Source organism: Gekko japonicus, unplaced genomic scaffold (assembly GCF_001447785.1).
Source record: "Gekko japonicus isolate JY-2015 unplaced genomic scaffold, Gekko_japonicus_V1.1 scaffold1540, whole genome shotgun sequence".
NCBI classification, from domain to species: domain Eukaryota; kingdom Metazoa; phylum Chordata; class Lepidosauria; order Squamata; family Gekkonidae; genus Gekko; species Gekko japonicus.
Genome location: NW_015169220.1, coordinates 219,486 through 233,110, shown reverse-complemented (window position 1 = coordinate 233,110; position 13,625 = coordinate 219,486). Strand labels below are relative to the sequence as shown.

Sequence of the window (13,625 nt, the reverse complement as noted above, 5' to 3'; positions counted from 1 at the left end):
ATGTTTAACTTCTCTTTAGTATGCAAAAATTTTAAAAGTGCTTCATGTTAATTTTATGTTCCAACACCAATAGTTAATTAGGGAAAAAATTAAGTGTGATTTAAATGTTAGAATCAAACAAAATCAAAGCTTTCTGTAGAAATTATTTTCCATTGGAATACCCCTGTAAAAATGTAAAGATGACATAGCATGCACTTCCTTTACATTATGTAAGTTAAAAACAAGATCCCAAACCATTATCACTAATTTTAGCAATTCAAAGAACTGTGCATAATATGCTGTGGACATGGTTGTCCATCTGACAATATTTGACAAACTGAATTTAGGTATCTTTAGGGAAGGAAGCAGCTCAACTCTAGAAATGACTTTTACTTTCATGTGCAAACAGATACAGTATGACCATAACCAGTAATACTCACCATATCTGAGATGCTTTGACTGTAACAGATTCATACAGCTGTTTCTTTAAAGGCTTCACTTTGTATTTGAACAAAGATGAATCAATTATGGCTTTTCCCTTCCTAAAAACAATAATTATTTTATTGCTCAAAAATAAAAATATCTGATGATTATTTAGTGAAGAAGTGAAATTAAATTAAGCGGCAGGATGATTTCTGGAAAGTATAAAGCACTGTCTCAATCGCTTTAAATTCAAATGGTCACCCTGAGCACAACTAGAAGGGAGGAAAGTGTTTTAACTCTGTATCTTTACTTGTACACAAACATACCAGGAACATATGCAGGTATATGTATTAACATGCTTCCAGGTATGTAAAGATAGACATATGATATGAAATATTTATCAGATTTGAGAAAGTTGCAGTTCTCTTATTATTTAGACAAAATTATTAAGTTTTGCACCAAGCATTAAATAACTAAATAACTAGCTTTAAAACACATATCCACAGTTTTTAAGTACAAAATTAGTCCTCACCCATTTTGTGCAGGACTGGTATCCAAATCTGAGTCATCACTATCACTAATGACAATAGTGTCTTCATCTCTACTGCTGGCATGGCCATTAGTCATTCCATTGTGATGCAATGGCGCTTTAACTTCCAGAATCTTACAGTGCAACCTGAAATAAAGCAAATTCAGTCCTTTTAGAAAGCAGAAAGATTTAGTTAGTGGAATAGGTGACTTAAATATTTTGCAATCCAGTATTTTAACATACCAAAAATAAATAAGCAGAAGAGTGTTTCGACTTCAATTTACTAATCAGACTTAACACCTTAACCTCGGCATGCAATTTTAACTTAATTTTCTTACTGTCATTTCACACATACATGTAGTGCTATAATAATTATTACAGGTTGGATCTAAACAAACACCCACAAGCTCTGTATTGAAATGCTTGAGCAAGTGCAGGCTGAAGAGTTTATGCTGTGCTATAATAGTTAGGTCCTACAGCAGTTGTCATGCTCTTGCAAGCAGCTCTTCTGCAAGCTGAAAGAACTTGGCTTTAATTTCACTTTTCTTGCATAACGCTCTAGTACAAGGTGCAAAAAATCTTCCCCATATTGAAGACATCCAGTCCTTTGGATCAAGTGCACACAGGAGTTTCCACACATAAGGCTTTAGTGCATTCCGAATATTACTACACACAGAATAAGCAATAATAAAATTTACCCTATTAACAATGCTGTATTACCACAATCAAGCAATTAAGCAAGTATTTCTGGTTATAAACTATTCATTTTATTTATTGATATTTATGTAAATAGTTGGAACAGAAGGTATGGTTTGCTACTTAAACACTTAGTGTGATTTTTTATAAAAAGAAATAAGGAAAAATAGAAGAGGTTTTATGCTGCTTAACTACCTACACTGGCAATTCCCCCTCCTATACTATAGTTGATGACCTAAATAAACAAGGATAATATTACTTTTTATCTAATCTGATCTTGATAATGACCGATTTACCAACCAACACATTTAAGTCTCCATCTGGTATATGTGCATATCACTCACACGCACACAAAACATGTGCTTGGAGACAATAGTTTGTGGTACAGTTCAAGAAATTCCACTCCTTTAGAAGCTGCATTTACAGATCTACTATCACAGCTAGAAGTATAGGACTGCCTTTTCCAGCTTTATAACAGAACCTGCTTTCCATGTCACTATACTGGAATAGATGCATTCCTCCAATAGACTGGAGGAATTGACAATAATGCCCGTAACAGCTTTGCTTATGACCACCTTATCTTCATTCCCTGCTGCCACTCCAATACTTAGAGGCAGCAGTACTGGGAATCCTTTTATGTCAACTTGCAATCTCAAAAATGACAGAATGATTTCGGTCCGATTCCAAGGCAAACCATACAACATCACAGTAACCCAAGTCTATGCCCCAACCACTGATGCAGAAGAGGCTGAAGTGGACCGGTTCTATGAAGACCTACAACACTTCATAGAACTAACACCAAAAAATGATGTCCTCATCATCATAGGGGACTGGAATGCTAAAGTAGGAAGTCAAAAGGTAACCGGAATAACAGACAAGTTTGGCCTTGGAAAGCAAAATGAAGCAGGGTAAAGGTTAACAGAGTTTTGTCAAGAGAACACACTGGTCATAGTGAACACCCTTTTCCAAAAACCTAAGAGGCGACTCTACACATGGACATCACCAGATGGGCAACACCGAAATCAGATTGACTATATAATTTGCAGTCAAAGATGGAGAAGCTCTATCCAGTCAGTAAAAACAAGACCTGGAGCTGACTGTGGTTCAGATCATGAGCTACTCATTGCAAAATTCAGGCTTAAACTGAAGAAAATTGGGGAAACCACTAGGCCATTCAGGTTTGACCTAGATCGCATCCCTGATGAATATACAGTAGAGGTGAAGAATAGATTCAAGGGTCTAGATTTGATAGATAGAGTGCCTGAAGAACTATGGACAGAGGTTCGTGACATTGTACAGGAGGCAGCAATCACCACCATCCGAAAGAAAAAGAAATGCAAGAAAGCAAAGTTTGATGAGGCTTTACAAATAGCAGAGGAAAGAAGGAAAGCAAAAGGCAAAGGCGAAAAGGAAAGATTTACCCAACTGAACGCAGATTTCCAGAGAACAGCAAGGAGAGATAAGGAGGCCTTCCTGAATGAACAGTGCAAAGTAATAGAAGAAAACAATAGAATGGGAAGGACTAGTTTAAGGGAAGATTGGGATATGTATTTTACCTCAGGACACATTCAGTGACTCCCAACAGCAACAGCAAACTGTTTAGAATGTTAGAGGCTGCATATGCAAATGACCGCTGAGCAGTTATTCTAAGCAGAGCTTGCTGTCATAGAGAAACAGAATGAACTTCGCAGCACAATTTCAGAGGGAAAAGTTATGAACTATCAACAAAATAAAAGAATGAGTGGTTTCCAATAATGTGATGATGAAAAACTTAGCACAACTGTCACTCAGTGTTTGTTATACTTCAAAATACTTTATTGTGAACAACAGATTGGCTTGGATTCTGTACTTGACAAAAATGGACACTGTTTCATATACTCTCAGAACTAGGGTATCTATGACCAATGTTACAATGGAGCCTCAACACAAGCTAGTGTCACTCAAGGCTAGCTAGAGATGTAAAAGTCTGGGGGGGGGGAGCCAAGTGTTTAAACATACATACCCCAGGCCCCACCCCCAAATTTTACCAACAAAAACACTTGTTACATATTCTCTCTTTTGAAGTGAATGAAGATGAGTGAGTGTCTTTTCAAGACAAAAGTTTTTCTCACCCAAAATATGCACTATGAAGATTTGTATTAAAGACTATAACATTAGAAGACAGTAATTCCTGTGAAGGAATTCCTGTGAAGTGAAGAGGACCTAAAGAGCCTCTTGCTCAGGGTAAAAGAGGAGAGCGCAAAAGTGCTCTTGAAGCTCAACATCAAAAAAACTAAGATCATGGCATCCGGCCCCATCACTCCTTGGCAAATAGAAGGGGAAGTCGTGGAAGTACTGACAGACTTCACGTTCCTGGGATCCCAGATCACCGCAGACTGTGACAGCAGCCATGAAATTAAAAGACGCCTGCTCCTTGGGAGGAAAGCGATGGCGAACCTAAACAGCATGATACAAAGTAGAGACATCACCCTGCCAACAAATGTCCGCATGGTCAAAGCAATGGTATTCCCAGTAGTCATGTATGGCTGCAAGAGTTGGACTATAAGGAAGGCCAAGCACCGAAGAATAGATTCTTTTGAACTATGGTGCTGGAGAAGACTCTTGAGAGTCCCCTGGACTGCAAGAAGATCAAATCAGTCAATGCTAAAAGAAATCAACCCTGACTGTTCCCTGGAAGGCCAGATAATGAAACTGACGCTCAAATACTATGGCCACCAAATGAGAAGGGAGCACTCACTGGAGAAGACCCTGATGCTGGGAAAGATTGAAGGTCAAAGAAGACGGGGATGGCAAAGGATGAGATGGTTAAACAGTGTCATAGATGCAACGAACATGAAATTGAGCAAACTTCAGAGGATGGCGGAAGACAGGAGGGCCTGGCGGGATCTGGTCCATGGGGTCGCGAAGAGTCGGACTCGACTGTGCGACTGAACAACAACAAATTTCTACTTAAACAAATAATATAATTAGAAAAGTAAAAAATATATTTCTAGACCTATTACACATTTCCTCACTTCGCAATGACCCTTTGCAATTTCCCGAGGAATGCCTTACAGTGGATAAGTATTCTAATTATTAGATTTACAAGAGGCAAAAGAAATCAGTTCTACATTAGCTACACTCTCACAAAGCAGCATGAAACATGACTAAAAATCAGTTCAGCCAAGCTGAAATGAATGGGGCTATCAGCTTTCCAAAACACTTCTTTTAGCTATGATTAAAATGTATAGATACAGTTAGACAAGTTTATTTCATATTTTAGATTATTTCATTTGCTTAATACTTAGTGTTGTCATGGGGGGCTAGACTATTAAGAGGCAGGAGCTTTAATGTAAATCAGTGGTTCTTTACATTTAATCCACTACAGTCCTCCAAATACATATCATCGTCAAATGCCCGATTTATAAAAAAAATTATATACCACCTTTCCCACTGACCATGGCAACTCAAAGCAGCTTAAACAAAAAAACATTGACTCACTACAAGTAACCTTGGTTTACACTAATTTGGTTTCTGCTCTTCACCCAAGTTTGAAACAAGTTTGAATTACATTCCTATATCCTTGTTATACAGGAATTAAGTTAGTATTAACCAAAATTAGAGTCAAAGCAAATATAATACTAGACCATGGTTAAAGCAAATACTGGAAGGCAGAAGTAAACATTCTGTTACTTGGTATTCTTTTTCTGTAGATTTTATAATCCATCTTTCCTATAGACTAAGTAAAACAATCGAAGAACTATACTGACTAGGATAATGCTGCGTATTTGTCAGTGAACTGGTGAATCTGTCAGATTCGTATTAAGTACGGAAACAAGGAGATGGATCAACAGCAGCTGAAACCACACCAAAATAACTGCTCACAAATTAACCCTTTCAAGCACATCTATCAAGACAAACACATATCAACAAAACCAACCTTTCACCATTATTCCTAAGTACATCCACAGTTTCACGAACAAAATAACGGTCTTCGATATAAGCAAAGATGTCATCACAAACTTCATGAAGTCGTGAGCGATGGGTGAGAGTAACCAAGTACAGAACTGGAATGATAAGTGGCTCTGGAAAGTTCTGAAGATTTTGTCTGGCTTTCTTTTCTGATTCCAGTGCTTCCTGATACGTGAGTCCAGGCTTGCCTGTAACAGCACAACTCCACACAAGGCTGTTACACAGAATGGTTCGTTCAAAAAAGTCACTGAAACAAACAAAAAAAGTTAAAATGAATGTAAGCTGAACTCTCCACTCATAATAGATAAGAAAGCCAAATAAGTATTTTTCTGGTGAATTCTGGCCTTTACAGTCTTTAGATTCCAGTGGGAGAATATTAAGTGTTTACCTTTGGAGGGATAAAACCCGCAAGTCTTTTTTTTAAAGTAGACCAAGAAAAACGCCATTTGGAATTTACATTACAGTGGTCACCTGTTAGTTATAACAATGTACCGCTAACTATACATCCTTTCATAATGATGGGATATCTAAGCATCAGTAGGCACTGTCTATTTTTCTGTGATATCTTAACTACACTTAATCAACTGAAAGTAAAAATGTAACAGTACTGAACAATTCCAAAACTAGTTTTATGTAAAGCTTCTGTACCAGTCTGCAATTAAACACTCCATGACTCTTGAGACCCATTACATGAATTGCAGAAGAAGAAAAAATTAAAACTAAAGATGTCAAATATCATTTTAAAAATCTGTTCATTCATTATTTATTCAGCTCTTATTAGAAATGTAGCATTTCTGGGAATTTTGAAGCTACAGAAAATAAAACTTGCTTCCTCTGAGTCCTCTGGGAACTGTCCCTAGCACCCAACACCAAGAACCAACACTCAATAAAGATACTTCACCAGATTCAGTTTCTGGTGATCAAGAAGATGCCACCTCAGTTTCCTTTATTAACTATTAATCCCTTTTTGCGCTTTTGAGGACTGCTAACTTGAATAATCTTGAAGAACATACAAAGGACAACACGCCTGAGAAGGATTTCCAGTTCATCTGATTCTGACTAGGAGATCAGTACTTACTCTGAATCCTAGAGCGACCTTCACTTTCCCTTTAAGGCTAGTTCTTTTAAGGCACTTTAAACTACTCAGGGATCTCTTTGTTCTGAGCAGAAATTCCAGCAACAGAAGTGCAAATTTACTTATGTTTTAAGTCAAATTATTTTTAAATGTATCTTTGGTATAAATTTGACCAAACTAGAAGACAGTGTATGAACTAATTTAAATAGCTTAAACCAAAGCAGGTAAAGAAAAGAGAACACTGCAGTTTGTTTCACCTATGGATTTGTTTCACCAAAACAGATAAAGAAAAACTGCAGTTTGTTTCACCTATGCTCACAAGACTCCACAGCTTAGAGGGAGCATTGCTCCTTACCTCCACTTGTGTTTTGCTGCCTTATTTGTTGCATTCCCACTATTACCCCAGTTTCTGGTTTTGTTTCCAGATTGTTCCCTTTGTGGCCTCGCCCTCATGTTGGGAAGTCGCTTTCTCTTTCTACAGCAAACACTTACTTCCTGAACACACAGCAGGCTTACAGGCACAGATTACGTGTGGACTGCACAAACTCATCTCTGGAAAAAGGAACCCATCCATCCCCCATAGATTAAGAAATTGGCCATCTCTTAATCAATATGATCAATCTGCGGCTAAAGAGTTTTAAGAAAATCTATTTCTGAAGACTCTTAGATTCACTGATCACAATATAGTAACTGCCACTTTACTCTCCACTGACCCACTCATACCAAAATTTGAAAAAAACTAAAATAAACAACCCAACAGCTTTGGTCTCTATTGCGTTCTTGACTTGGCTGTAGTACATCTGCCTTTAGGGGAAAGCAACATTCCTACTGAGAGTCAGACTGAATTATCAGTGGACCTCAGACTTTGGTGTGGACAGTGCCGTCAAGTCACAGCTGACTTATGGCGATCTTGTATGGTTTTCAAGAAAAGAGACATCCAGAGGTGGTTTTGCCATTGCCTGCCTCCATGTCATGCCCCTAGTATTCCTTAGGGGTCTCTTATCCAAATACTAACTGGGGCCGACCCTGCTTAGCTTCTGAGATCTGACAAGATCAGGCTAGCCTGGGTTATCCAGTTCAGGACACCTCAGACTTTACCTGATGGGAATAGGATTTACTGTTGCATTGTACCAGCACTCTACTTTTTTAAATGGGACCTTGACTTGGGAAGCAGATGTTAGAGATGCAGCTTGGTGCATATGCATTGGAATGGCCCTAAGACACAAATGGAATATGAAATAGAATTTTTTAAAATTTAATATATAACTTTCCTTCAATCATTTGGTTCTGACTTATATTTCATTCTTACAGGTATATTCTAAATATGCTATGTTTTAAAGTTCAACAAGCATCTTAAGTGGCAAAGAGATTTATAGTTCAAATACATATATCTAATAGCGAAGGCGTCCCCTGCGTGCGGATATCTAAATCCGCACATCGGGGGCACGGGGGTGGGTGGGAGATTTTCCTGCACACTTGGGGCAGTCCCCAGGGGTGCACAAAAATCTAAAAAGTTGAAAAAATATAGGGGGGATATTTAAATCCCTCCAAAAATAAAAGAGAATTTCCTGCGCATGCGCAGGGAATGCTCTGGGAACTCTGCAGTGGGCCGGAAGCTGGAAGCTGCTCAGGGGGGAGATTGGCAGGGCCCGACTGCTGGAAGCCTCTCAGGCCGTACCCCAGAGCTGAGGCAGGGGGGGAGGGAAGGAGAACAGTGGAGGATGAAGGAGCGGGGGGGGAGATTGGCTGGGCCCGGCAGCTGGAAGCCACTCAGGCCGCGCTGCTGGTGTCCGGGGATGGGGGGGAGAGAGGGCTTACCTGCTGCTGCTGCCTCCTCCTGCTGCTCTACGTACAGCTCTTCTCCCCCCCCCCGCGAGTATCGCGGGTCCCCTTTCTTGTAACTCTTCTACTGTTGAAAGTCAGCAACAGTAGTGAATACCCTCAAGAAAGTCAGTTTTTCAAGACTTTCCTGCAGAATTTAAGGATTTATCTACCATTAAGGTACAGAAGCCACAAATATGGAAGACCAGTGCCACCTTAACTCAAAAGTTCACTGTGGATATATTCTTGGGAAGGTTACTAGGTCCAACCTAGTTCAAAGGCTGTTTTAAAGTTTACATAAAAATAATTTAAGTATTAGAACCTATAGAAACAATAAATAGTAAATAAATTTGCAGTTTATTTTCTGTAAAACTTGGATGCACTAGTGACCAAAAAACATTCAGTGAGTTAAAACTGCTCAGTAACTTAATTGGCCCCGATTAACACTCAGCCATATCCTGTCAAAGAGGTTAGTAATTCAAATGCTTTGATAAAACAGACATTCTACATTATTTGTGATATCCTCTTATGTTACAGTTAATCAGTATAACCAGTGAGTAAACCTGTTCTGAAAGAAACCCTCCCTGCCCTCTACCATGTTGGTAAACTTCCATCTAGTCTCCAATCCTCCATTTTTGGAGAAGGTGGCTGCTTCTCAGCTCCAGGGGCTCTTGGATGAGACTGATTTTCTGGACTCATTCCAATTTAAATTTAGGTCAGGATTTGGAACAGAGATGGCTTTGGTTGCCTTGGTTGATGACCTCCACCAGGAACTACACAGGGGGAGTGAGCCTGCTAGTTCTGCTGGATCTTTCTGTGGCTTTCGATATCATCAACCATGGTATCCTATTGGGCTGCCTCTCAGCACTGGGTTTAAAGGGCATTGTATCACAGTTGTTGGAGGAGTGCTGGGGGAGTCCTGCTCTGTGTCATGACCTGTGGGGCTCTACAGGGTTCAATCATATCCCCCATGCTATTTAATATCTACACAAAGCCACTGGGAGAAGTCATCAGGATATTTGGACTGAAGTGCCACACATATTTGGATGATACCCAGCTCTACCCTTTCCACCTAATTTCAAAGAAGCTATTGATGTTCTAATCTGTTGCTTTGAGTTGCTAATAGGCTAGATGAGGTAAAGAAGCTGAAACGTAATCCTGACAAGACAGAGGTGCTCTGGGTTAGTAGAAAGGCAGACTAGGGACTTCATATCTCTCCTTTCTTGGAGTTAGACTCCCCTTGAAAAGAGAGGTTTGCAGCTTGGGAGTGCTGCTCAGCACAATGGTCACTTTAGAAAATCAGATGGCTGCTGTGGTTTGAAGTACTTCACCTAGCTTCAGCTGGTCTACCACTCACGCCTGATCTAGCACAGTGATTCATGCCTTAGTTACATCTAGACTACACCTAGGGATGCTAAGTTAACAGCAACAAGAACCAGGGCGTTCTCCCTAGTTGCACCAACGCTATGGAACTAGCTCCCAACTGAAATTCGAGCTCTGCGGGATCTTCAACAATTCCGTAGAGCGGTGAAGACCGAGCTGTTCCGACAAGCGTTCTAATAGCACTGGCCACATTGGCCGTGCCACATAAGCACTAGCACTTTATAACGAATGGCCACCAAATCTCAAAAGGTTGTATTTACTGTAATGTTTTATGGTCTTATGGTATGGTATTGTATTAGTGTGATAACTGGTTTTAATTGTATATTGGTATTAATTATTTGTAAGCCACCCTGGCGGGAGGGTGGGGTAAAAGTTTGATAAATAAATAAATAGACTGGACTACTGCAATGTGCTCTTACTAGGGGCCACCCTTGAAGAGTGTTTGGAGGCTGCAGCTGGTGCAGAATGCTGCAGTTACACTGCTTGTTGGAGATAGTGGGATCACTACAGAAATTACACTGGCTTCCAATCCATTCCCAAGACTAATTTAAGGTGTTTTTGAAGTATCTGAAGGAGCATCTTCTCCCATACATTCCTGTCCAGGAACTAAGATGTTGACTGTCCCACTACCAAAAGCAGCTTGTCTAGTGGGTACAGGAGAGAGGGTACAGAAGAGAGGGGAGCAATCTCCCCAGAGAGTGTGCGTGGCCCCCTCAATCTCAGTCTTTAGGAGGCAGCTGAAGACAGTTTTACTCATGATGGCATTTGATTACTTCTTCTGCATACATGCAGTTTTAAATTATTGACTTTACCTAGTTGTTTTATGTATTTTTACATCGTATTATGTATTTTTACATCGTAAGCTGTCTTGAGTCTCTATAAGATAGAAAGGTGGCTAATAATAAAATACATATAATACCTAATGCACAGAATGGAAGCATTCTTTTGACTTACATGCTGTCCTTGCATTACTGTAGTATAACTTTTTGACACTGGGATGTCATAGATCCCTCTTATGATTACTCCACATGTATTTATCCTCCAATTAGTCATGAGACTCTACTTCAGAAACCCTAGATTTCTCAGTAAGGTATTTGTCAAGTGCCAACAATATTTGCCAAGGATTGTGGAGCTTAGTATTGTGGAAGGATTCTACAGATTTGTACTCAAAGACATAGCATCTCTGAGCTTACTGGGGGTTTTTTGCCTAGGAAAGGAGTTAGTGATTATTAGAACAAGTAACCTAGGAAAGCATGTTGCAGTCTCATTATCAAAGAAAACGATGTCTTTCTGAATTTTAGAACATATGTGGCATAGCAGATCTGGCTCAGAAGATCTGGATCCAAATCTCTACACAGCCAAGTTTACTGGATAACCACAGCTCAGCCACTATCTCTTCACTTTACATAAATAGAACAACATATATGCCATCATCAGCTTCTTGGAAGAATGTGAGTAGAACCACTTACTCTTATTATCTCTTTCAAAAAGCATTGGCTGTTGGAACAGTCAAATATCTACCACCAAAAACAGAGTTTTACTGATTTCTATACAATCCTACTTTAAAAAAAACCCTCTTATGAAGTGGCAGTAAGCCTAACTCATCATTTGAACAATAATCAGAATGAATTCATATTTTTGGCACTAAGCAGTATTTTAAAATCCAAACTGCAGTATTAAGAGAACAAACAGACAAATATTCTTGGGAACTCTGAAAAGGTCATTGTACTTTGTTGCATTATATACCACAGTATTCAGGCCAATCTTCAAAGGAATTTGGAAGATATATTCTCTTATGCTGTCACATCTAAATAGCAGAAGCTAATGGTGCCTTCTTTGAGCTCAACACACTTTGGCCCAAGACTTCTCCCAACCTGACAGAAGAATCTCATTTGGAATACTCATTTGGAATACTGTGTGCAGTTCTGGTCACCACACCTTAAAAAGGATATTAAAGCTATGGAAAAAGTGCAGAAAAGGGCAACTTGAATGATAAAAGGGTTGGAACACTTTCCCTATGAAGAAAGGTTAAAGCGCCTGGGGCTCTTTAGCTTGGAGAAAAGACGACTGAGGGGTGACATGATTGAGGTTTACAAGATTATGCATGGGAAAGAACAGGTAGAGAAAGAGGTACTTTTCTCCCTTTCTCACAATACAAGAACTCGTGGGCACTCCATGAAATTGCTGAGCAGTCGGGTTAGAACGGATAAAAGGAAGTACTTCACCCAAAAAGTGATTCACACATGAAATTCACTGCCACAGGAGGTGGTGGCGGCTACAAGCATGGGCGGCTTCAAAAGGGAATTAGATAGGCATATGGAACAGAGGTCCATCAGTGGCTATTAGGCACAAGGTATAGATAGGGGCTCTGGGGCAAGTGATGCTCTGTCTTCTTGGTGCTTGGGGGGGCCAACAGTGGGAGGGCTTCTAATGTCCTGGCCCCACTGGTGGACCTCCTGGTGGCACCTGGTATTTTTGGCCACTGTGTGACAGAGTGTTGGACTGGATGGGCCTTTGGCCTGATCCAACATTGGCGCCTCTTATGTAATCTTGCAATGATTTCGCAACAGTGAAGTTAGAAAACACTGTGCATGTGATCTGAAGTATCCTCTTTTCCTAGGATGACCTCTGACACTGAACAGGTTCTGTGATCTCATTCACTTTAGCTCATTTACACGGAATCTTAAGAGACCAAAGATTTCTTTTCTAGTTCACAACTTGAGTACTTTGTACAGAGAGCAAAGAAAAATCACTCAGTTTTATTTAATCTCACATTATGGTTTCACTAGATGAAGTCTGTTTTAGTTACAGACAAGTCTAAGCATGAGAACAGCAAGGTGTGCTCTAATTTTATACACTGCAAAAAAGCAAACAAAAAAATTAAATCTTGAAAATACATATATTAAAAATGCAATGTCACAGATCAGCTAGTGTCAAGTTCTTTTATCACTTATATCAATGGGGAGAACCAAGCACATGTTTAAATCACTTCCAATAAGACAAATGGGACTTCAGTGTTTCTCTGTAATAGATTTGTGCCTTTTGTGAGCAAAAGGAGGAATAGTGAAAAAGAAATCCCATTTCCTCTCTGTCACAAAGAGTTCTAGATCAGTACTCTTTTGCCCTGAACATTGATCCCCAAGTAACTTAATGCACTATGTTAGCATCTCAATTTACCTTATGCCAAGTCTATGACCCCTGTAAAAAACATCCTGAGAAAGCTATATTGCAATTAAAGGCATTTCACAGAAAATGTTAAAAAAAGCAAGTATAATTTGTAATTTAGTTCAAATGAACTGTTACCTTTGTTTAATATAAGGCTGTTAACTCCAGGTGGGGCCTGGCTATCTCCTGGAATTATAACTGCTCTCCAAACAGATCACTTCTCCTGGAGAATATGGCTACTTTAGAGCGTGGACTATTTGGCATTTTACCCCACTGAAGTTCCCCACCTCCTCAAACCCCACCCTCCCCAAGATCTGCCCCCCAAATCTCCAGGGATTTTCTGACCCAGTGTTGACAACCCCAGTTTAACATAATAAAAACACTGCCTGCTCAGAAATACTGAAAGTTTGATAGATTAGTCCTGCTTTTAACCAATTGACTAACAGTTTGACAGCCCCACTTAGAGGGGCAGTACTTTGTACACCAGCTGTTCCACTTTCAGTTTAGGTCAGAGGCAAAGACATTTATTTTAAATGCAAGAAAAATAGTGCCAAGCTGCCACGATATCTTAAATCTGGAACATGACTGAACAACAATATTGAC

The 13,625-nt window shown here is 39.6% G+C and overlaps 1 protein-coding gene across 1 annotated transcript in view; it reads right to left on the bottom strand.

The window, feature by feature from the left end:
* Nucleotides 1–13,625, bottom strand: part of BAZ1A (bromodomain adjacent to zinc finger domain 1A) — a 71,083-nt gene that overhangs the window by 55,468 nt on the left and 1,990 nt on the right. Inside the window, exons 3-5 of the mRNA XM_015416395.1 lie at nucleotides 5,547–5,825; nucleotides 935–1,078; nucleotides 420–521 (exon numbers count right to left, since the gene is read on the bottom strand). Coding sequence (XP_015271881.1) covers nucleotides 420–521; nucleotides 935–1,078; nucleotides 5,547–5,825 — 525 coding nt within the window. The remainder of the gene's footprint in view (nucleotides 1–419; nucleotides 522–934; nucleotides 1,079–5,546; nucleotides 5,826–13,625) is intronic.